Below are 24,682 nucleotides of genomic sequence, written 5' to 3'. Positions count from 1 at the left end.
TGTAGGAGAGGAGGGGGAAGGCAGCTCCGACTGCAAGCCACACCACCAGATGTTGTACACAGTCATATTCAAACAGTTCAGGAAAAATACAATTAGAAGATAATTTTACTTGGAAGCCAAAAACTTTTTTGAAATCTTTGGAAAGCTTTTTCACAATAGGTACGTACTGACCAGAGACTTGGAGGTCTCCAAACTGTTCACTTAACAACTTTGTTTTTTCAACCCGGTTGTACTTTGAACCTGTGCAGACAATTGTTAGTGATCCTGCTTCAGGGATATAAACAATGACCAGTGGTTTGCATCTATTCCTACTACATGATCTATGTTATTGTAATCCGAAGTGGAGTAATTTTCCCGGATATATTAATTGGCTCAGTACTTTGGAGTTTGAGACCATTGGTTGCAATGTCAAGAATGGAATCAACTACTGAATTCTTAGGATGCTACTTCTAAAGTCCAGGCGAGAGATCATGCAAACCGGTAAAGAAGGTAGTAGTTAGAGAAGCAAAAGCACATAGATTCCTGATACATTTGGAAGGAGAGCTGACAGCACTGATACTGGAGTAGGGGGTGGGTGGAAAGGTGAAGTTGAAGTTGGCGCTGTGGCTCTTGAGTTCAGCTGGTACCTGCAGTGCTGGCATCTCACATGGGCACCAGTTCAAGTCTCGGCTGCTCTGCTTCCAATCTAGTTCTCAGTTAATGGTCTGGGAAAGCAGAAGATGGCTAAAGTCCTCGGGCCCCCTGCACACATGTGGGAGACCCAGAAGAAGCTCGTGGCTTCTGATTGGCCCAGCTCCAGCCATTGAGGCCATTTGGGGAATGAACTGGCTGATGGAAGATCTCTCTGTCTCTCCTCTCTCTCTCTGACTTGGAGCAGTAACACTGCATTCCTTGAGATGAAGCATATTAGCGAAGTTTCAGAGGAGGAAAGAACTTTGGGTGGTAACATAGGGTAGCGATTAAGGGCACTGCTTTTGATCTGTTAAGTACCAACCAGATCCAAATGGAAGTAATAACTAGACAGCTTCAGAAGAGAAGAGTGGGCCATACACATCTGTGATAGCAGGTGGAGAGTACTCGAAGCCTTAGGATCCACTGAGAACACAGAAAATGGGACAAAAAATAATGAGGGTACCAGCCCTATTACATTTGAGGTTAGGGGCTACATAGCATTGATTCATGGGTTCTATAGAGTTGCAGGGGTGGGTGTTGAGCTACCCGGACAGCTACCCCCCTACTAACGTGCTTGGATTCAGTGCCCACCTGCTACTTCAACTCCTGCCACTAGCTTCTGGCCAGCCTAGAATAAATCGTAGGAGTCATTGGTGGATTGCATGATGGCTCCTAGCTTCTGTCTGGCCGAGCCCTGGTCTTTGAGGGTGTTTGGGAGAATAAGCCAGGGGATGGAAGTACTCTCTTTGTGTCTCAAATATGCATCTCAGATTCTAAGGAATTAACAGGAAACACACTTGGTAACAAAGGTTTTCTTCAGGTGTGGAACAGCCACAGAACTACGACTTGATATTAGATAAAATTCCCTGTGGTACTTTGAAACGATTCAATTGATGTAAAAGTGAACATATCTTATTGTCCAATGACTGTAGCTACTTTTTTATCTGCATTGCCTGGAAGGCCCATAGATGAGAGTATTGGCAATAGTTAGAAACAAATTTCTCTGCCTTAAGATGAAAACACAAAGTTAGAAAAAGGAAACATACTATTTGCTTAATTTCAGTTATATAAAGACCTGTCAGCATAAACACATAATAGTTTACCCATAACGCTGCAACATAATCAGGATTATTAAACAGCTCCCTGAGCCGATCACTGTAAATTTGACAAGCGAGTCACTAAGTGCTTAAGACTTTGACAGTTGAAGGTGAGCATTCACCTTTCTGGCAGTAAAGGAAAGCAGGCCCAATACCAAAGATGCTCCATGGAATGCGGTGCTGTCCACAGTGTCCAGTGGGCGTGGCCACTTTTCGCAACAGAGCACCTAAACAAGAGGCAAAAACTCCGAATTCATGACATACATATCTTGCCACAAGGAATTTCCTATAATCTGTTTTCAAGATCTGGGCTATGTTGAAGTCAGCGATTTGTACATTCTGTGGCTTCATTTTTTTTTCTTTTAAAATCAGCTCCCAGACTTCTGAGAACTGAATGTTTGCCAGGACTGAGTCAAATTTTCCTACCTTTTGAATGAGTTTGTGCCTTGATTTCAGTGTATTTCTCACAATAAGCCATTCTGTTTCACTGTCTGGGGTCAGGGAGAGATCTCTTTATCCCCAGATGTGTCACGTACCTTGTTCGGGACATGGCCTGCTCTCACCCAGTCCTGTCATCTGTCTCCTCCTTGCCACAGCTCCTCTGAATGGGCACTCAGCCTCCTACTCTTTTATGTTTTTAAATTAAAAATTTCAGAGTTACAGAGAGGTAGAGACAGAAAGAAAGGTCTTCAATGTGCTGGTTCACTCCCCAAATGGGCGCAACGGCTGGAACTGCGCCGATCCAAAGCCAGACGCTTCCTCTGGGTCACCTATGTGGGTGCTGAGGCCCAAGGTCTTGGGCCATCTCCCACTGCTCTCCCAGGCCACAGCAGAGAGCTGGATGGGAAGAGGAGCAGCCAGGACTCGAACAGGCATCCAATGGGATGCTGGCACTGCAGGCAGAGGACTGACCTGCTGTGCCACAGCACCAGCCCCGAATCACAGAATCCGGTGATTGAATCTCACCTCCGCATTGGCTCACTCCTCACTGTAGATGAAGGGCCAGGGAGTCTAACGTTGCTCCTTGGCGCTCTCAAGGAGAGGCCACTTGTTAGCCTCATAGCCAGGCACCATTCAGCACCAGCAGCACCAGCCAGGTTGTCACAAAAGGTTTCCCACATGTACTCTACTTCCAAGCTTGGAGGAATCTCTGGATTTAGGTAATTGATTTCTATCAGAATAGCATTGGAAATGGAAGAGTCATGGCAGAATTTTGAGAAACACTGTAGATTTATACAAGTCTGCTTAGTATTCAGCATCTACTGGCTGGGGGTTATTCGATTATTGTGTTGCTGGTGCACTGCTTCACATACGAATTCAGTTATTTCTGAACTTAAAAACCAAGTCTTCACCTTGGATTGGGCTCTATGAAACTTCTTCTGGATACAATAAACAGAACAGATGTGGACTCTCCCTTGTGTAGGATGCAGATATAAACAAATAGGAGCCCAACCCAAGAGTCAACACAAATACTCCATAAATCCTGTGTTGGAAGTGTTCCGTACGTATTGGCTGGCAGGCGGGGGGAGGGGGAGGGAGCAGGGGCTATTTAAGGGGCAATACCTCGTTGAGCAGCATGGATACATTGGAGGAAAAGAAGAAACCAGATCAGAGCAGAGAAAAACCCACAGCCCTTTACCTTCCGTTGACACACGCAGTGGCTGAGGACCTGGCAGCCCCTGCATTATGCATGCATGGGCTGCTGGGTGTGTGAGACGTGTTTATTTTTCAGTAAACACATCCGGCTTGGCCTGGCTGGAATGGTGAGGCTGCCGTGGTGGCTGCGAGCTCTCCGACATTGTTTCTACCCGTGGTTTCGGACCACACTGGCTTTCTGCTTGTTGTTAGGGTAGTGTGGGGGTGCAGCCGGGCTGCTGCCTGGGACATCAACAGAACACCAGAGGCCAAGGGCTTTGCTCCAAGTCTCCTTTATCTCATGCAGTTTTACAAATGTCTTCCAGGTTTGTATATATGTACATAGGTGGATCTTACTCAGAATTTACTAGGCATAGCCCACATTTTCTCTTCCCCAGTGACTGAAGGCTTTTGTTTTTATTGTATAAAACACAGCATTTTCCGGTTTAATTCAGTTTTATTGTCAGATCAAGAGAAAACAAGTGTAATGCGGTTCTAATTACAGATACCTGATCGAGTGCAGGGTGACAGCCATCACAGGGACACATCTCTGGTTTTGATTTCAAAGCAATCTCCGAGTAAGCCTCCTTTGACTTGGAACATGAGTCAGCATTTAGCAACACTGCGCTCAAACCACTACTCTAGATTCTGCGTGACAGGAGCCTTCTAAAAAGGGCACTGTTTGTTCATAGTTTCGGGTATCTGCGATGGACTTGGCTTTGTGAGACACCAGAGGCTTTGGTTCAGTTATATTTTTAACATTCCTTAAAATAAATCCAAGTGTGTTCCCATTCTGGATGCGGATGAGTATGGTGGAGGAACTGGAGAACTGAGAGGTGCGGCATCCAGGAACTGCGTGCTGGGCTCTGTGCTGGGCTGCCGTGGTTAATACTGTTCTGGTTGCACATAACAAACTTGCTCTGGCTAACTGGAGGGGAAAGAGTGCACTGGAAGGATATTTGTGTGGCTCACAGAATGCGAGACCGAAGCAAGGCAAGGAAGAAGGAATGTCTGGCCTCAGATGCAGGGTCCGTGCCCGTCTCCCTGGGGTGAAGCAGCCAAGGTGAATCCACACCCAACTTTGCACAGGAGGCCACCTCCAGTCACGTCTTCAGCCTGCGACCTGTCAGTCGGGCTGCGAGCAACAGAACAACAGAGCTCAACTGTGTGCTTGTGGGTTTCCACACTTCTACTTTGTGGGCATTTCTAGAAAGGAGAAAATGATTAGGGACTGGTAGCCACACCAGTCAGATCCCTGTGGGGTGCTTTGTAGGCCGAGTTTCCATGAAAAGCCTAGAGGAACCATCACTTCTACCTCACGAACTAGAGAAGTGAAGCTCAGGTTGGGCAGCTTGGCTCAGAGCTCACAAAGGTGGTGGAGTTAGAATGTCCCTTAGGTCTGTGAGGAGGGCACATCTTCACTTACACAGGGGGTAAGATTCTCTGCAGTGGAAACTTAGAGACACTTTATTGTGGTTGTCACAGGGTACTGGAACAGAGTAGAACTACCTGTTGGAAGTTCTAGGATTGGGATGCAACCCCATCCTGTAATCTGGGACCAGAAGAAACCTAATCGACTCCATGAATAAACCTGAAAATACCTACACAAAACAAATACTGATGGCAGAGCATGGGTGATGATTCATCTTTGAATGGAAAGTTGTGCTCTTCTGCTAGTTAAGTGTGCTATAAACGTAGAGCTGCAATCTGATAGCAGTATTAATATTTTTGACAGGCAGAGTTAGAGACAGAGAGAAAGGTCTTCCTTCCATTGATTCACCCCCAAAATGGCCGCTATGGCTGGCACGCTGTGCTAATCTGAAGCCAGGAGCCAGGTGCTTCCTCCTGGTCTCCCATGCAGGTGCAGGGCCCAAGCACTTGGGCCATCCTCCACTGCCTTCCCGGGCCACAGCAGAGAGCTGGACTGGAAGAGGAGCAACCGGGACAGAATCTGGTGCCCCAACCGGGACTAGAACTTGGGGTGCTGGCGCCGCAGGTGGAGGATTAGCCAAGTGAGCCGCAGCGCCAGCCTCAGCATTAACATTTAGCAACACCCAAGTGCTCTCCTACTCTCAGCCTTTCAAAGCAGTTTTATTTATTGAATCATCAAGTTAGAAGATCCTATATAAAATGGACTAAGAAAATCTTATATTAGACTAAAGGCTGCAGATACAGAACGTGAGATCATCTCTCTGAGACTTGAAGGTCACATACAAGATAACTGACTCTTAGCATTGTCGTAGCCCAATGTTGGATCCATCTAGTTCTCCTAGTGAGTACTACCTCAGATGGTCTCTGCCCTTTTGATAAGCAGAGCAAACCACACTACAGTTCTTAATGTAGATATCTTCAACTTGCAATCACTGAAAAACATTACTAGCTATTTTAGCTAGGAAGAATTAAGGTATTCAGATCATCAGAATTCTGGGCCCAGATGATACTTCTCAGTCACTAGGACACCTGTGGCAGAAGTGTTGTGTGCAGCAGTGTTCTGTAAGTACTGCTGCATGGATCGGCATCTAGTTCACATTACTTCAGACGATAATTAGTCTATGTCAACAGCAAAGCTGTATTCCCAGGTGGAAGAAGACAGGACTGCTCATTCTGTGGTGGCCAGGGACGAAGGGAAGGCAGAGACTATGACCTTCTGTTGTGGTTGTGCTGTGTCTGGATCCAGGTGTCTCGGGATCCGAGCTTCGAGCTTCGTGACTTTGTGTATGCCATGCTCCCATAAGTGATACACAGTAGCACCGTGTCCCTGCCTCACCCCGCATAACGAATTCTCCACCCTTTATCTGTAGGCTGTACTTCAAAAACTAAGTAGTTATTAACATTAGCAGGTTTCTTGGTAAATATTAGAGGTAAGGGCGGGTATACAGCAAATACCATAATGAGCACAGAGGTTTGAGCAAAAGATTTTTTTAAAAAAATAGGAAACCATGCTTAAAAAGAAATTAAAAAAAAACAACCAAATAAATTTTTGGAGCTCTTTTTATTATACTGAGAGGTCTCAGAAAAGTATAAAGCGCATGAGAGTAGAGCATTTCAGAAAACAAGACAAAACACTTGCATACATGTTTTAGTGACATTTAGTTCTGATGTTACAAATACTCAATTTTTCATGGAGGCACACTGCTCATTAAAGAACATTCTGAAGTTTGAGAAGAAATCTCATATGTTCTGTATTTGAAAAAGAGTTCCTATAAATGGCTGATCAATATTCTGTTATGATTGAATACATGAGAAGAATCACTTCATCAATTCCTAGTGCATTTGAAGCCCAGAAATAGAAGGTAAGCATTTATTAGACATACCCTTTGAGTTTAAGTGGCAGGCATATCTGACCACAGTTGTATAACATAGTCATCTTTATTTTGATTTGTGTTTTTGTTTTTAGTGTAGACCAACAAAAATATGGACCCCACTGTAGTTAACTGGTTTGGTAATAAGAGAATGATTTTTCTTTGAATCATACCAGCATTTTATACCCAACTTACATAGATAAATGCTGAAATCCATGGCATTCCCATTTAAGTCAAATAAATGATTACATGTTAGCATCTTACCAAGAATCATTGTGAAACAATAAAAGACTTACTCCTCTTGCCAAATAAAATAGAACAGGCCAACCAGGGGCTATAAAGTTCACTGAACTAACTTGTGATAATGTCGCACCGTGCGAGGGCTTCTGCGCCAACCTCACGTTCTGTTGCTGCTGCTAACAGTGTAATGGTCACTGTGCAGGAGAAGACAACAGACAGCAAATTAGATCAGTTTCAATTCTTCTAAATTTTGATCTGGAAATCATTGTCGAAAGTGGGGGGGGGGGGCGGGTAGGGGAAAAAACAAACCCAGAGCGTCTTAATCATTCACAGCGTGTATTTGAGAGTCTAAGGATCTGCACGATGCCAGTGTGGGTCACCTCGGCAGGTTCTCTACTCAATGTCGACGGGCTCCGTAGCTATCAGGGCGCTCAGCTGCTTCTGAGCACAGGACAGGAACAGCTCCAGGCTGCACAGGCTTCGCTGGCGGATGACTTGGTCCAGCTGTTCGTTGATTTTGCAGAGGCAGAGAGAGAGGGAAAAATACACTTAGTTGAGGGATAGGGGATGCTACATCTGTGAAGCCCACATGAGAAACTTACAGATGAGAGGATACAGAAAAGTAAACAGTGCTCGTAAAGCAGGTGACAATGCAGTCTGTCTGGTCTGTCATTTAGGACGACGTGATAAACAGTTCAAGTCTGTAACTGATGCTGGTATTCACTTACTAGAGAAATCATGTATTCAATCAGTGATTTTTAGAAAGACCAAAACACTGTAAGAATGTCAGTTTTTAATGAATGTATAGAGCAGATATTAGCAACTGTCAAATGTCACAGTATAGATAAAGCAACATTATTACACCATGCATAGGGTTTAGTCAAAAAATAATTGAGGTAGACTATAGAAAATACTTGATATTGTTGAAACTTACTTGACCTATTCCCCTTGTTAAGAGGTTTTGTTAAAAAACAAACAAGAGTTTTAATTGGAAGTCAGTTGACTATATTAAAGAGCTTTATGGATCATAAACATTACTAAGTTTTTCCACATTATAGAAGCAAGCTAACAGTGACAAAACGTTGCCTATGATCACAGAATGATGAAGGAACTGAAAGGAAAGGCAAATAAATTCTATTCCACAATAATAGACATGTTACATTAAAAGTTTACATATCCTTTCTATAACACCTCAACAAAAAAAGAAACAAAGTATATCCATACAAGAATTATCTATTACACTCTGAAATTCAGATATCCCAAGTGACTGAAACCACAATAAAATTCTGAAATATCCTAAGAGCTTAAAGGAACATTATACATAGCAAAATGCTCATATGAGAAACAGTGGAGCACTATGGAGGCTCCATTCAGGTCTATTCTGAGATTACAGTATATGTGCAGAAACCCTTTCGCCCTCTCCATTTATCAATTAATACCTTCATGTGAGTTTGTTCTGCTTACTAGACCATTATAAGAATCCTTGACCTGTAATCCCAGGTGAGCACAGATCCCGTCTGCCTCACTAAGAACTCCATGCCTAGCTTCTAGAAGAGGGCCTGGCGTGTGTCATAGGCAAATACTTGCGGACAGTGAATGAATCAGTAAATGCATAACCATATTAGGGCAGGGCCATCTACTAGAACGTAAAAGGAGCATTTTTAATGCTGAGTGAGAGCACACGTAACCCCATCAAACCGTTACTTGCAGTTGCAAGAAGCTGGATTTTATGGTAAACAGCTTGAAATTGATACCCACAGCTTTCTGCAAGTGGTAGAGATTTGCACAGGGCAGAAACGAGTGTCCCAACACTTAGTTCCATTCCATGCTGCTGGGATCTCTGCACTTGGGGATGCTTCGAGTGTTTAAATACAGGCTTTTAACTTAGGACTGTGGGACACTGCACACGCTCAGTTCATTCCCCTGCCACTAGAAGTTTTTACCATCTAATTAAAAATCGCTCGACTGTGTTCCGTAATTTACTCAGCCACTCTGCCGTTGATAGGCAGAGTTGTGATCTTCTGCTAGTTAAGTGTGCTATTACTTTCTAGTCTCTGAAGCAATAAGGAAATTCACTACTGGAGTACACACCCTGCAGAAGATGTTCCAGGGCTGCTCTTGGCCACATTCCAATATGTGGAATTTGTCAAAGATGCACATATTATAAACTGTGATAGATGCTACCAGATTGCTTTCCCGAGTGAGCGTGCCAAGTTGGCAGTCCCAACTGCAGTGCCTGAGAGAACTAACTTTCCTTTTTCTTTTAACCTGTTGCGTATTTTTCCACTGTATATTTATAATCTAATATGTACAATAGGTGTTTTCATTTTTTAAAAAATACATAAGGATTGTTCTTAATCTTTTGCTATTATAATCATTGTTGGAGTGAAAATCCTTCAACACAGTCTCCAAATGCGTGTGTTGGTGTATCCGGTAGAAACTGCTTGAACCAAAGAAGGTGTAATCTGCTGTGCTAGCTCTAATAATAAACCAGTTTCCATACTTACAGGACTTTGTCTTTGGCTTTCTATCCTGTTCTCTGGGAAAATTGTGTGTGTGTGTGTGTGTATGCAGATGTAATGCTATCTTTTTTTTTTAATTGACAGAGTTAGAGAAAGAGAGAGAGACAGAAAGGTCTTCCTTCCATTGGTTCACCCCCTAAATGGCCACTACTGCCGGCGTGCTGCGCCGATCTGAAGCCAGGAGCCAGGTGCTTCCTCCTGGTCTCCCATGCGGGTGCAGGGCCCAAGCACTTGGGCCATCCTCCACTGCACTCCCAGGCCACAGCAGAGAGCTGGACTGGAAGAGGAGCAACTGGGACAGAATCTGGTGCCCCGACTGGGGACTAGAACCCAGGGTGCCGGTGCCGCAGGTGGAGGATTAGCCTAGTGAACCATGGTGCTGGCCATAATGCTATCTTAATACAACAGGTGTGTAATAAGTCTTAACATATCACGTCGCACTAATGCACTTCTTTGATAAAAGAAGCCGAAGTCAGAAGGACGTTCTTCAGTATACTGAGTGGGTGGGAAAACATTTAAAGGCAGGAGTGATGCAGTCAGAAGTGAGGACACATATGCTGGTGGGCAGGGTCCTGACGCAGCTTCACTTTGACACTCCTCAATCTATGTGTGATTTCCATCATGTACTACCTTTAAGAAGTCATAATCTTTGAAAACCCCCACAGAACTCTGAATAGCCTCACTAAAAACAAAAAGATGGATTTAATGTCTTAGAATTGACGGATGGCAGATGAAAGCAACTTTTCTTGGAGGAAATACGGCACAAACTCAAGAAATTTAACATTCAACTTGCGATTGCATAAATAGTCTGGATTATGCATTCAAATGAGCATTCTGTGATTTTTTTTTTCAAAAAGGGTATGTGTAAGGAAAGAAAATGTGGTAGATTGCTGTTGAAAGACATCAAGAGTGCCACTTCTTTCTTATCCTAGAAGTCATTCTGGAGTTACTGATCATAAGAACATGAGCATACTGGTTTTGGTTTGGGCAGCTGCCAAGGTTCACTTCAAATCTTTGACTATGCCTACTCAGAGCCCGGTGAAGGGAAGAATCCCTGAAATACAGAGGAGCAGCTAGGTGACGTCAGTACTTCATGAGACAGAAACTGACAGAAAGTGGGCCATCAGAGTTGTGCTTCCAATTTAGTGGGTCCTTCCCAGGCAACCTATATAATAAGATCCTGTCTAGGAGAGGGGACACTCAGGACTTTGTCTTAAAAGGATGTTGAGTTCACATGAAACAGATTGCTGGCTCATTCTTGAATCTCCACAATTCAGTTTTATTCGGCATGACTTTATTATCCTTTACTGAGGCAAGAATTTTGGCAAAACAGTCATGTGTTTTTTGTTTTTTGCCTCTTTAAGAATGGAATTCTGTGTTGATGGCTTTGCTTTCAAACTCAGTCAAGGATTAACAGGTATTACGTCCAGAACATCACAGTTCAGTTCTAACTGCTTGATTTTCCCTCACATCGTTGCTTCAGCTCTTAGACACATGAAAGAACTCTTAATTCTCTTAAGCAGATAATTGGGCTTTATAATTACTTTTCCTCCTGATCACCCTTCAGTTTCCTTGTATATTGCTGAAAGCCAGTTAGTAGCATACAACTGACTAAAAGTTGTTTATGCACATGGACTTGGAGTAGAATATGCCAGAGTGAAAGTAGAACAAAACAACTCTTGATTTTAGCTTTTGATTCCGTCACCAAAACACAATAAGGACAGTGAACTTCGACTAGTCTAAATACCAATAATCAGAAGTAATGAAAAACAAATCTGGCTTCTTACTGTAATGGCACAGCTTATTAGGAACATTGGTCACATCCCCAAGGACGTGTACACACACACAGGTGTGCTACTTAGTACTATATTTTCGTTATCTTTTGGGCTTTTACCAATATACCAGGAGATGTGAAAATAGTAGGCCTACCATTATCTATGCTACTCCTTAACTCTGACATACTTGAAATTTATGCCTAAAAATGATCTCATTTTTCATACAAACTAAGTGGATATCGGGCAGATCCACAGATGGGAGCGACCCATGTACAAACGGTAAAGTTTCATAATGTGCTTCCTGGGCTCAGTTGTCAAGTTGGCTTGGGAATTCTCTTCTGGGCACATAAGAAAGGCCGGGCTGGTGATCTGGAATTCACAGTACAGAAGCAGACTTGGCAGTGAACATGGTCATGTTGGGTGGGAAGGACTTCCACTGAAAAACGTGGTGGAGCGTCCATCTCTGGTGGCTCTCGGGGGTGCCCCTGTCATGCCGCTGTCGGGATATGAGTGCTGCCCTCTTCCTCCGGACCTCGGACGCAGCCTTCCCACCTACCCACATCATACGCTGGAGCTGCTCTTCTGATGACGTGTTTTGAAACTGAGCCAATCACTTGGTCCAGTAGTCCATCAGTTGATCAATAAAGAATTGAAAACCACTCAGTAGTTCTGTGTTACTGCTCTGAGGCCAGTGGGAGAAAAATAGTCAGTACTGTTCCTGTGTTGAAGAGGTTTATGATCTTCTTGGAGAGACACAGATGGAACAATAATGTGCTAACATAATAAAGGACTGTCTTTGCCATACATCAGAGAGGGGAGGGCCATGGCAGGAGACTGCAGCAGGGAAACCTTATTGCTGGGCCTTTCCTTAGACAAACAAGCGCAAGATAGGATGTGGAGGGAATTTCAGGGAAAGTGAAGTAATGAAGACGAGTAGAGAGAACTGTCTGGACACACACATGGTTTAGCCCCTACTGTGTGCCAGACACTGTTCAGGCACTAGGGATTTGCTGATGAGTAAGACTGCTACATGTCTGCCTTTATAGCATTTTCTGCTCTACAGAATTTGAGGAGGTAAAATGATATTCTTGGGATGGAGATAAATGCTCCAAGAAATAACCAAGTACAGTCAAGGGTTAGACAGACACAGAGGAGAAAAAAGGGTAGAGAAGAGCACTTGGAGACAGTGGTAGTTAAGACATTTGAGAGACATCAAGGGGGGAGGGAGGTAGGCAGAAACTGTGGGGAAGTGTTCCCAGGCAGATGAAGCCACAAGGGGGAAAGTACAAAAGTGGATTCAGACTTGCTTTGATAGGGGACTGGGAAGATGTCCAGTAAGATTAGAGCAAAATGAGTAATGGGGCGGGGGACTGGTAGCAGAGGGAGTAGGCAGTGGCGGGAGCGTGGAGGGCTCTACCTTTGTATTTCCCTAGGAAGACATTGGAGGGTTTTGAGCTGGAGTTTGACCACTGTCCTTGAAAAATACCACACTGTTAGTGTGTGGACAGCAGAACACAGGAGGAAAGAATGGGAGAAAACCCTGGTAGGAGACTTTGAGTCTGGATGAGATACAAATTTGAACAGACTTTGAACAGATTTGAACAGATTTGGCAGTGGAGACTTCAGGTCAGGTTTAGAATATGCTTTGAGATAGGGCCAATTGCAATTGCTGATGGATTAGAAGTGCAGATGAAAGGAAAAGAGAAACACAAGGCAGTTCTGGGAACGATGGTGCCGTTTCCTGAGATGCAGTGGACTGGAGCAACAGGGAATTGGCCGGAGGAAACAGTTTTGCTTTGAAGGCGATCAAATTGTCTAAATCTATCAGACATGTTTGAGTTAGCAGATATCTGAGTCAATTCAACAGAGAGGTCCAGATTAGAGGTACAGGTTTGTAAATTATCTGGTGGAGAAAGCATTTCAAGCTTAGATAAAAATACCCAGAGCATGAATGTAGATGAGAGTGTGGGGAACTCTTACATGCAGGCTAGCAGTGCGGGAATGCTGGGATACGAGGTTAACAAAATGATGTCTTCTGTGTTCATCTCCATGCTTGTGAACCTGACCTTATATGGAAACAGGATCTTTGTGAATGTAATTAAGATCTCAGCAAAGACGCAGGGCCCTAACTGCAGTCATTGGTGTCCTTGTGAGACATGCAGATGATAGATGCAGGAGAGGAGGCTGTGAGAAGGTACCCAGAGCCTTCAGGGAGAGCACGGCCCAGGCAACACCTGGGTTTCAGGCGCTGGACTGCGGAACAGTGAGAACAAGTTCGTCTTGTTAGGAGACACTCGGCTCATGATAAACAGTTGCAGGGACCCAAGGAAATGAGGACAAACTTTGTCTACACTTTGAATGTCCTGAGATTCCATGTAATGTTCTGTTGGTTGGTTCCACCCAGCCCCAACTTTGTGCAGCATTTGTTCTGTGGGGTTGCTCACGTTGTAGGTCAGCTCAGCTTGGGAAAGGCAGCATGAAAAGTCTGAGCTAGCGAGCACTGGGAGATGCCACACGGCTGTGCTATGGGCAACAGCTGCCAGTCACTGTCAAACCCGAGGATCCTCTCGCCTGCCTTCTACCTCTGCTGTGTGTGCGTGTAAAGCGTGTTTTATAGAATATCCTACAAAACGGTTTTTTTAGGGAACTCTTCAAGACCTAAAGCAAACAGCAAATCTAAGGAGACCAATAAAAATGCAGTTTTAACAGTAAGTGATCTTGGAATTGCACTGGTAAGAAACTTGACAACTGTTAGATTTGAGAATTGTGGAGCATGGGTGCTGTGAGTGATGGAAAACAACTACAGATTGCTTTGTGTCACACAATTTTGAAACATTCACTCAGCTGCAGACACAGGCTACTAAAACAGATGTTAATATGAGTGAGGGATTCCTGAGAGTGATCACCACGTGAGAAGGGTAATGACCATTTACATTCGTATGGGTCAGTGAAGCAGTATTTATAATTAAATTCCAAATCGTGACATCTTCACAGTTTTTATTCTCTCTATACATACATATATGACTATACATACTATAAATATATATAACTATGTAAGATACATATATAGCTTCCACAAATAAGAAAAACAACATTTCTTTCTGGTTTTGGCTTATTTCACTTGAGAAAACAATAGAATTCTACCGTTTATCAAGGTGATTCCAAAGACTTTTAAATTATTGACAATGGATACCCAAGAGACTCATCATAACCTCCGTTGCTGTGCCCAGAAGAGGCTAAAACTGCTCTAGGTAGAATGATTAGTATACCCCTACATTTTTTTCCCTTAAATTGAAGAGGTTCACATGTGATACACACACACACACACACACACACTGCAGGGCACTGATACTGGGAGCTGGAACTCAATCCAAGTGTTCTGTGTGGGTGGCAGGAACCCAATTCTGGGAGGCATCGCTACTCCTTCCCAGGGTCTGTGCGGGCAGGGAGTGGGAATCGGGAGCTGGAGCTGTGGCCTGGAGCCACAGGATGCAGGCGTGCTAACCACCAGGCTGAAAGGCCACTCCCAACACCACTCTTAGTCCGGAGGTAGGAGAAGGTGGATGATTGATGTTACAATGTAATGTGCACATGTAACTACAATAGCCTGGGCTGTTGTGCAAACTTGCAAACTCATAATAAGGGCTGATAAATCTGAAGAAGATCAAGTTAGTCTTCAGTGGTGATTATTTTACTGTGACACTTGAACATGATTTGCTTGAATACTACCATGCTTTCCCTGTATACTTAAATTCTCATCACCGTGGCTTACATGAATTGAGACGTATCTGTACCATGATTGGTTGCTAAGCGGGGTTCTGTAGTACCTACTAAAGTACTGGTGCACTCTAGAAAGAACTTCTCAGTTAACACAGTCTTTGTGTATTTTCAGATGCATAAATTTGATGTGAGGGGTCAGACAGTATGAAAGCTGAAAGTCAGGCATGAAATCCTCTCTCTGGGAATATAATTAAGGCATTACTGTAAATCATGTTGAAAGAGACTTTGAAGACACCTGAGGGTACCAGTGTCACATCAGATACATGTTTAGAATCACTGCTAATCCAAAAGATTCAATGTAGTCTGGGCAATAGTTTGAACTAAGGCAGTGCCAATTGCCTACACTTTGACCTTGAGAAAGTTGTAGGCCTACCCTCTTGTCTAAAGCATTCACAGGCCATCAGCCATGTTCCGGGAGGCCTTTGAATTCAAAGTTCACTTGGAGAATACGTTAACTTTATGTTTTACATCTATCTATTTCAAGAGTTCAAAAAATGCCAACATATAAAGAAACCATATAACTTTCTAATATGCACAAGATAAATTATAGGTGCTCTATTAGACTAAATGAAACACAGTATAAAGAGTCATAAACTCCCCTGCCCACAACTGAAGAACTGTGTTTCAACGTGACTTAGGATAAGTGAATTGTGTGTTTTTTGAATCGTAGAAAGTAAGTTCTCCATATTAGGGCAGTTCTGTTTCCAAACTCCCAGAGTAGTTCAGTAAACAGGGCTGCTCACTTTGCTTTTCCTAAGTCATCTGGGAAGAACATGAGCAGCAGTCCAGGCTCACCACCTTGCTATGCGATCTCGGATTTGACGTGCAAGTTCAGCAGCAGCGGTTGGCTCAGCTGCACGCGCTGCTGTAGGGAGTGCAGGTGTAATTTTTGCTAGCGTGACAGCAGGCAGTAACTAAACTTCCTAGCAGAAGCTTCCAGAGTGTGGTTTAATGGATTTGAGAAAATAAAACCCCAGAATTCTCTTTTCAAACTGAATCTGTTCCTAACTCTGACAACTCGCAAAGGAAACTTCGAAGTTTGGGGAAGCCATAGATTTTGGAGAAGTGTAGGCAAAGGGAAGATGGATGAAACTGTCCAGTAGCTGTGCAGGAGTCCTGCCTGTGCCCTGCTTTCTGGAGTCCAGTGGCAAGTGAAGAGCTGAGCTCAAGTACAATAAGGATCGATTCTGAAACGGCAGACTGATTTTGGTAGGGCATCCCATAGAGAGTTGTTTTTTTTTTTTTTTTACTTTTTTTAAGAATTCTTATTTGAAAGGCAAGTTTGGCCAGCACCACGGCTCACTAGGCTAATCTTCCACCTTGTGGCGCTGGCACCCCAGGTTCTAGTCCCAGTCAGGGCACCAGATTCTGTCTTGGTTGCCCCTCTTCCAGACCAGCTCTCTGCTGTGGCCCGGGAGTGCAGTGGAGGATGGCCCAAGTGCTTGGGTCCTGCACCCGCATGGGAGACCAGGAGGAAGTACCTGGCTCCTGGCTTTGGATCAGCGCTGTGCGCCGCCTGCAGCACACTGGCTGCAGGGGCCATTGGGGGGTGAACCAACAGAAAAAGGAAGACCTTTCTCTCTGTCTCTCTCACTGTCCATTCTGCCTGTCCAAAAAAAAAAAAAAAAAAGGCAGAGTCAGACAGATCTTCCATTCCCTGGTTCACTTCCCAAATGGCTGACAATGACCAGGGCTTGGCTAGGCAGAACCCAGGAGTTTGTTACAGGTCTCCCACATGGGTGGCAAAGGCTCAGTGACTTGGGCCATCCTGTGCCACTCTTCAAGTGCACTAGCAGGGAGCCAGATGGAGGTAGAGCAGTTGGGACTGAAACCTGTGTCCGAATGAGACTCTCATGCTACAGACTGTGGCTTAACCGACTGTGCCACAATGCTGCCTCCACACAATTTGTTCCATGCTGTAAAACATGGGTAGACTTATACTATATAATCTTTATTTCAAGATCATGGTTTAGTGCAGATATTCCCGCTGTAGAGTGACCTTTGGTAAACTGACGGAGAGATGGTAAATAAGTGTTGTTCAAATAAGAAACTTTTGAAGATAAAAAGATGAAACCTTGTTGTATTTTTATCAACTCATCTTTTAAAGATTTTAGCTTCCAAGATCAGATGATATCAGGGGTGTTCAGGGTGGTATGGCCGTCGACAAAGATGTTTGCAATTCTTATTTTCCAGTTATTCTCTTCTCTTGTTTTGTCCTTTGATCATTTGAATTTAATCTCTCAAGTAGAAAAAAAGAATTGCGCCTAGCGGCGCCGGCACACCGGGTTCTAGTCCCGGTCGGGGCGCCGGATTCTGTCCCGGTTGCTCCTCTTCCAGGCCAGCCCTCTGCTGTGGCCAGGGAGTGCAGTGGAGGATGGCCCAGGTGCTTGGGCCCTGCACCCCATGGGAGACCAGGAAAAGCACCGGGCTCCTGGCTCCTGCCATCGGATCAGCGCGGTGCGCCGGCCGCAGCGCGCCGGCCGTGGCGGCCATTGGAGGGTGAACCAACGGCAAAGGAAGACCTTTCTCTCTGTCTCTCTCTCTCACTGTCCACTCTGCCTGTCAAAAAAAATAAAAAAAAATAAAAAAAAAAAAAAAAGAATTGCATGATCTCTTGTCCTTGTCTTCCTATACTATCTCTAAACCCTCAAATGACTGAAATATTGCCTTATTTTTTCATCTGCAAAAAGAAGTGATCGTCCACAAATTTTATTCTTAACATTCATGCCCACATAAATATTGAGATTAGTTTTACAGTGCGGGATGGATGATCCTGCGATGCTGCATAGAGGCTGACCTTCTCTTGTCTGGAGAAAAGCATCAACAATTCTCGACTGGCAGTGCTGACCACTGCTGTGCAGAGATGAACCTGTTGATAGACTGTGTTAGTTACCTACTGCTAAGTAGCAATCACCCTAAAACCTAATGGCTTAAAATGGAAAGCAGCGAATGTTTGTCATCCTACAGTTACTGTGGGCCAGGAAGCTGGGCACGTCTCCCGGAATGCCTCTGCTGCATTCTGTACTGAAGCTCCGGCAGCACTGCAGGCTGGGGCTGTACTTCACCTCCAAGTTCAACTGGAGAAGGCCCTGCTTCCATGCTTTCTCAGTGGCTGTCAACAGCCCTCAAAGCATCCACTTTCAATCTAGCCATGGGAGCCTCTCCACAAGGCTATCTAATGATACGGCCTCCAGCTTCCCCCAAAGCAAGCGATCCGAGAGAGAACGAGGGAAGGGAAGCCTGCACCCAGGTGTGAGAGCTCCAAGATGCAAGCTGCAACCTGTTTATCATGCACTCCGCCTCGGTCCAGTCCATACTACGGGCAGGGCAGTGCCGGGAACCACATGCTTCCACCACATTTACTCTGTTAGGAACTGTCTGAATGAGGCCACTGAGGCCTGGAGAGCTTAGGCCTTGGCCATGTGGCAGAGCCGAGATGCCAATCCAGGTGTGACACCTGATTGTGTTCTGTAAACCACAACACTGAAGTGCCTTCCCAGATAAGAGCTTCAGTTAGGGCTCGGGGCACTGGCACACCACCTGGCTATAAATACACAGGGATTTCTTGCATTGCATTACACTTGAGCAAACACCTGTCAAGGTGCCAGGATCCCTGTAGATACAATCCATTCCCCATGTCATTATCTTTTCTTCGTAAACAGTAGGTTCACGAAGACTTCTTTACATTAACATACAAGTGGCTCCCTGAGGATGCAACAGAAGCCGTTATTAAACAAAAAGTGGCACATTAAATAGACCTTGTAAGGATCACAGTCATGAAGAATTTGTCAACCTCAGTGGTTGTAAAGAAAAATGACAGGCCAGCACCATGGCTCACTAGGCTAATCCTCCACCTGCGGCGCTGGCACACCGGGTTCTAGTCCCAGTTGGGGCACTGGATTCTGTCTGGGTTGCCCCTCTTCCAGTCCAGCTCTCTATTGTGGCCCGGGAGTGCAGTGGAGGATGGCCCAAGTGCTTGGGCCCTGCACCCCATGGGAGACCAGGAGAAGCACCTGGTTCCTGCCATCGGATCAGCACGGTGCACCGGCAGCAGCGCACCAGCCGCGGTGGCCATTGGAGGGTGAACCAACGGCAAAGGAAGACCTTTCTCTGTCTCTCTCTCTCTCACTGTCCACTCTGCCTGTCAAAAAGGAAAAGAAAAACAACAGACTGCTTCTGTCTTAGTTCAGAATGTAAAAGGCAAGATGTGGAACGGCAGTGGGTGTCACGGACCTGGCCTTCTGGAACACAGTGCACGCGGCTCCACAGCTATGACACACACCCAGTCCCCATCAGGAATTATCACTCCTTATATTCCAAAGTCGAACAAAGCATCCCTCTTTGGCAAGTGGAGTTGCTGTACAGATGCCCCCGGCCCCGCCCCAACCTCTTCTGAAAGAAACAGGGCTGCCCTTGCTCATCATTCAGGATTTTATGGCATGCACTACTAGATGGTTGAAGCCTTGAAACAATAACACAACAACACAACACCACCGTCTGGCACATTTTAAAGCAGATTTTCCTACTGAGGAAGCCAACTGGGAAAACACCCTCCGTGCCAGTTCTCTGAAAGTCTCTGCTGCCTCGCAGATGCATCCAGCCGTGTAAGAGAAGCCCCCACGTCCCTCCTGGTGAGCAGGTCGGGTGCTTGCTCTCAGTCAAGAAGGCTAAACTTGGATATTGGTGCCTACCTAGGACAACGGCAGCTGCTCAGATAAAGGTACTAGACAGGAATCAACGCTGAACACCTATGGAAAGACAGACGTTGGGTTTCGGCAGAGCCTCCCCACTGCCTCTCCAATATGCACTCTGCTCGGTGACATCGGCAGAGTTCCAGTTGAATTCTAGGCACAGGGTGCTCTTGGTAGAGCCATCACTCCAAACACGCCCATGCTAGCTTTTCATTAGTAACACAAAAGACCTCCGAGAAGCTAACTTTATAAAGAGTAAAGGTTTATTGAGCTCACAGTTTTGAAGGTTCAAGTGCAAGGCTGGATGGCCAAGTTGGTTTGGTCTGGGGTGCAGCATGGGTGGCAGAAGGGTCACAGAGTCAGCCACGAGGCAGAAAGTGTCGGCTTCACACAGACACTGACAACCAGTGCTCTAGTGTCGCTTCTGAGGGCACAGCCCCAGAGACCTACGGACTTCCCACCAAGCCCATCTCCTAAACACCATGGGCAGAGTTGCTACCCTTTAGTACCAACTGCTTGTAGCAATGAGCCTTGAAGTTCTGCATTAGATCCAGAACTGGGACGTGCTGAAACTGTAGCCACTCCATCCATCGAAGGGTAGCCCAAGGCACGTGAGTGAGGGTTCTTGGGTAGGACCTCCAAGAGAGCTTAGAAGTGGGGGGGATGCCTGTCCCTGTTTTTGTCGTTCGCATGCTTTGCTCCGCCCTCACAGATGCCCGTGCTAGAGCTCCCACAGCCTGGTCCCTCAGTGACGGGGCTCTGTGCTAAGGGTTGGGAGACCAGAGGCAGAGCGATCCCATATCCTTTATGGCTTTGTTCACGTTAGCATTCAGCTGTTTACTTCTGGACTTGCTTAAGCCATTATTATTTTTAGATTCTGTTACAAGGAGGCAAATACATGATGTCTTCAAAAAGTTCATGGACATATATGGAGAAAGAAGAACAGGCTTTAAATGTTTGGTGCCAAAGTAGATTGATCTTTTAATTCCACTTTCTAAAAGCGTTTTGATACACCAGCATATAAATCTCAAGTGGCGAAGCTTCCAACTCTATGCTGTCAGACTGTAAGCTTTATAAATGGAGGGCGGGCTTGCAGTGTGGAGTGGACAGAAACAGTTCCTGAATGGTAAAAGGTGAAAACATCTAACGACCGGGTTATGCTGATTACTTGAACATGGGAGTGCACTTCAAAAAATTGATGGAAAATGTGCACAATCTTTGAATTCCACTCGAGTACCAAGTTCTAAAGTGCCCATATATGTGCCCAGTGACATTTGTTATGCATTAGCAAGTATCCCGTTATTTTTCTTTTCTCTGCTGCATAGAGCATTTGCATGCACAGTCTTGAAGAGTGAAAAACAAAAGTCTAAAAATCATTTAAAATTTATGATGGGGATGAATTTAAAACTGTAGCAATGAAATCTTGCATGACCAAGCGAGTTTATGATGTTGGGAAAGAATAAAGTTCCTAATCAACTTAACATTTGGACTGTCTTAGAGACAATGATGATAGTCTTGTCCCTAGGAAATTCCAAGCTGACTCTTCAAACAGCTAGGTTAAACAGAATGGAATCTGTGGCATGTACCTATTTATCTGGGATTACCATTTGTTTTACTCTCCTTATTGGATGCTCACTTTGTGTTCTCCATTGTTTTAATAGTACATATTTCAGGTCACCACAAATGACTTGTAGAACAATGATATATTTTAATAAGTTTTTAAATTTAAGACTTTAGACAAAATGGGTAGACAGGAAGATATGCTCATCAGACTCGTCTAGTTATGTAAACTCATCCCAATAATATTTACAGATAACTCTAAAAGTGATTTTGTGATTTCCCAAGTAATGTTGTAAGCACTTTACATGTGCTTAGTAAGTTAATTCTCCTAATGATGTTACGTAAAATTTTTATTTCAATTTTGAACAAGTTGTGGCCCTGGGAGCTTAAAGTATCTGCCCAAGCTTACACATCCATTACCTACTAAAGCTCATTTCTAACCCGGCGAGAGTCTGTTTTTAACTTCTCACTAAGATGGAAAGTATGCGTTAAGTCACACTGCAATTTAATGCTAACGCCTTGTCCATAAAAAGAGAAGGTGCATAGCATTAAACAAAGAAACCAATAAAGGCCAGTGATCTTTCTGGCCTTTGCTTTGCCCATCTGTGGAGCATTTACAAAGAACTGGTGACATTTCGGTTAGAAATGTCATACACTAATGGCCCACAACGCGGAAGTTTGTGAGGCTGGCATGAAAGCTGTAGCATGAGTTTTCTGTGTTTGATTCTCCTTTCTCATTGGCTAAGCCAACTCTTAGCATCCCGAGGTAGCAGATGATTGTAAACAAAATCCTGATATCAGTGGCCCCTTTGCCATTATCTGCATTTTACAATATTATCTTGATAAAATTTCCAAATTCTATATATTATAGGTGAGAAAAGTTCAGAAAAAACTTTGGCACAAGTTTCTAAAAATGTTTCGTATCCTCAACCTTTAACAAGCATAGTTTCTAATGCCTTAGCTAGGAAATGGCATAATAAGGGGTGGTGGAGTGGGCATTTGGCATAGTGGTTAAAGAGAAGCCACCTGGGATTCTCACATCTCCCCTAAGCGCTTGGGCTCAAGTGCAGGCTCCTCTTGAAGTTTCAGCTTCTTGCTAACACACTCCCTGGGAGGCAAGCAGGTAATGGCTGAAGTACTTGAGCCCCTGATACCCACGTGGGAGACCAGGGTTAGATCCAGGTTCCCAGCTTTCGCCTGGCCCAACCCCGACTGTTGCAGGCCTTTGGGGAGTGACCCAGCAGATGGCAGATCACTCACTCTGCCTGCCTTGCAAATAAAATGAAAATAAAAAAGTTTCAAAAACATAGTAAGGAAAAGGGGAAGGATAATTTTCTGAAATCATTATCCGCTATACATACTAGGGTTCAGATGCCAGTACAATACCCTGCGAGTCAGTCACAGGGTGCCAGACATCTGCGCCCTCAAGTGCACAGTACTCCATTAATCAAGGCAGTGCTGCAAATACCCCAGAACTCTATTTATTCCTTTGTGTTTTCAAGTAAACAGATGACCTTATGCAAGGGAGTGGAAGGATCCAGTAATCTGCATGGTGTATGGTAAACCAAATGCAGGCTATTACCACAGAAGTCCAGGAGTTCACCTGCCCAGTGACTCTTCTCCCTTTCGTTCCTATCACCATGCCTGACTGGACAGCGAAGACTGATGCACTTCCAGAGCTCCCTAAGTAGGACACTGTGTGCTCTAAAGGCTTCGGGATGTTCCAAGACAGCTGCAGCAGACAGAACTACTGGCCCTGAAGAGCTGAAAAACCTCAGCGTGACAAATGGAAAAGCAAGTCTTGTCCTTGGGGCACTTGGAGCTCTTGTGTGCTTTTCTGTGAAAATCTAGCAGTCAAAAGGTCGGGGGGGGGGGGAGTCTCATCTGACAGCTCTTTATTAAAAAGGACCACCAAAGTATTTTAGAATTCAGGGTGACACTATATAGCAATACAAACTTGACAGAACAATGCCGTGGTGGTCATGGGAGGGCTTTACAGAGATGAGTGTCCGGTCTGGGCTGCTGATGCAGGAGAGGAAGGGGCCAAGTAGGGCTAAGGGTTGAAAAGAAGACAGCAGGGAAGCTGATGCTACCTGCAGGTCACACGGAGCAGCCTGGGAAGCACCAGTCTGGCAATTGTCTGGAACGGAGACTTGAACCATAGCTCAGGAAAGACAGGTTTGAGTGGGGCTTAGTGAAGAGCGGCAGGAGTTAGGCCTCTGGGGAGTGTGGAGCTTCATTTCTATAGCACTCCGAGGCGGAGAGAAGCCACAGGTTCTTGACTGGATGTTGGGAGTGATGGTCAGAGTGGCATGGAGCCCCACAAAGCAGAAGGGGATCTCCCCCACGGTCTGAGGATCGCTGCACATTCTTCTCTGTGTGGAGCAGGTGGTTGGTATGTAACTACACAGAAAGTTGTGCAGAGGCCTAGGCATTCCTGCAGCTCAGCATGTGCACTGTTTGCATGGAGGTCTCGAGCTAGAAAGCAAAGTAACCACTGACTAAATCACGGTCCATACTGCTGTATGAAGAGGAGGTCAGGGCAGGTCAACACTCTGAGAATCAGCAGTAAAACCGTATTTAGAAAGTGTATGTTCCTGGGCCCAGGGTCTGAACTTAGACTGCCACACTGAATTAATATACAATATGAAGAGTTAAGGAACATAATTTGGGGAGAGGTTATCCTTCAAAATAAACTTCATTAAGTTGCATAGGAAGAATGAGTAACACAGTAAGACTATCCAGATTCTAACATTTAAAGAAGTACCAAAACTGTTCCTCAACAAATACTTGATCAGAAATATTTCAAAATGTCCATATGTGACGAAGACTACAAAGTCCGTCTGTCACCCAAATCAAATAGTGAATCTGTTGGCAAGACTAAAAGTGACCTGTAAGTAGGAGCTGAAAAAAATGCAGCAAAGCAGTATTTTCAAGTTTTTTTCTCATTACTCCACTAATTTATTAAAAAGGAAAGAGGTATGGGGAGCACAATGAATATTAGGGATGATGTTAGTGGCTAAATTTTCTGTATTGCTGAGTTCTTAGCAAGGGAACCACATACTCTAAAATTATGTGCACATCAAAATCATCTTTGGTAATCAATTAATAGAAAATCCAGTTGAGGAAGGATTATGAGATTAGAAAAACATCAAAAGTGTACTTACAACAAAAGTTGTAATTCTGACTTACTGTAAATTTATTTAATCATTAACTAATATTCAGACAAAACCCACAAAAATCTATCTGGAAGCAAATGACTGATAAAAATGAACAAAGTAAATCTAAAAATAAAGACTGTTTGCTTTGGACACTTGATCCTAAATAAGACTGTAGGTGTCTTTTAATCCTAAATTAGCTGGATTTTATAAATTTCAACAAATAGAAGAGTTCATGAAAATACTTTAG

At 44.4% G+C, this 24,682-nt stretch overlaps 1 protein-coding gene and 1 long non-coding RNA gene across 33 annotated transcripts in view; one reads left to right on the top strand and one right to left on the bottom strand.

Annotated features, from left to right (window-relative positions):
* The window catches only part of LOC138843894 (uncharacterized), a 102,672-nt gene that overhangs the window by 21,832 nt on the left and 56,158 nt on the right, over nucleotides 1-24,682 (top strand). The gene's annotated exons all lie outside the window — the stretch shown is intronic.
* CCDC91 (coiled-coil domain containing 91) overlaps nucleotides 6,378-24,682 on the bottom strand; it is a 348,878-nt gene continuing 330,573 nt past the window's right edge. For all 31 annotated transcript variants that reach the window (XM_051850358.3, XM_070049592.2, XM_089304790.1 and 28 more), the window contains one exon: nucleotides 6,378-7,450. In XM_051850358.3, the coding sequence (XP_051706318.1) occupies nucleotides 7,340-7,450 (111 nt within the window). In that variant the 3' untranslated portion in view covers nucleotides 6,378-7,339. The remainder of the gene's footprint in view (nucleotides 7,451-24,682) is intronic.

The sequence above is a fragment of the Oryctolagus cuniculus genome, chromosome 9 (genome assembly GCF_051225735.1).
Source record: "Oryctolagus cuniculus isolate XC-2025 breed Fujian yellow rabbit chromosome 9, ASM5122573v1, whole genome shotgun sequence".
NCBI lineage: Eukaryota > Metazoa > Chordata > Mammalia > Lagomorpha > Leporidae > Oryctolagus > Oryctolagus cuniculus.
Note: the sequence above shows the minus strand (reverse complement) of the source record. Positions and strands in the feature narration are given on the sequence as shown.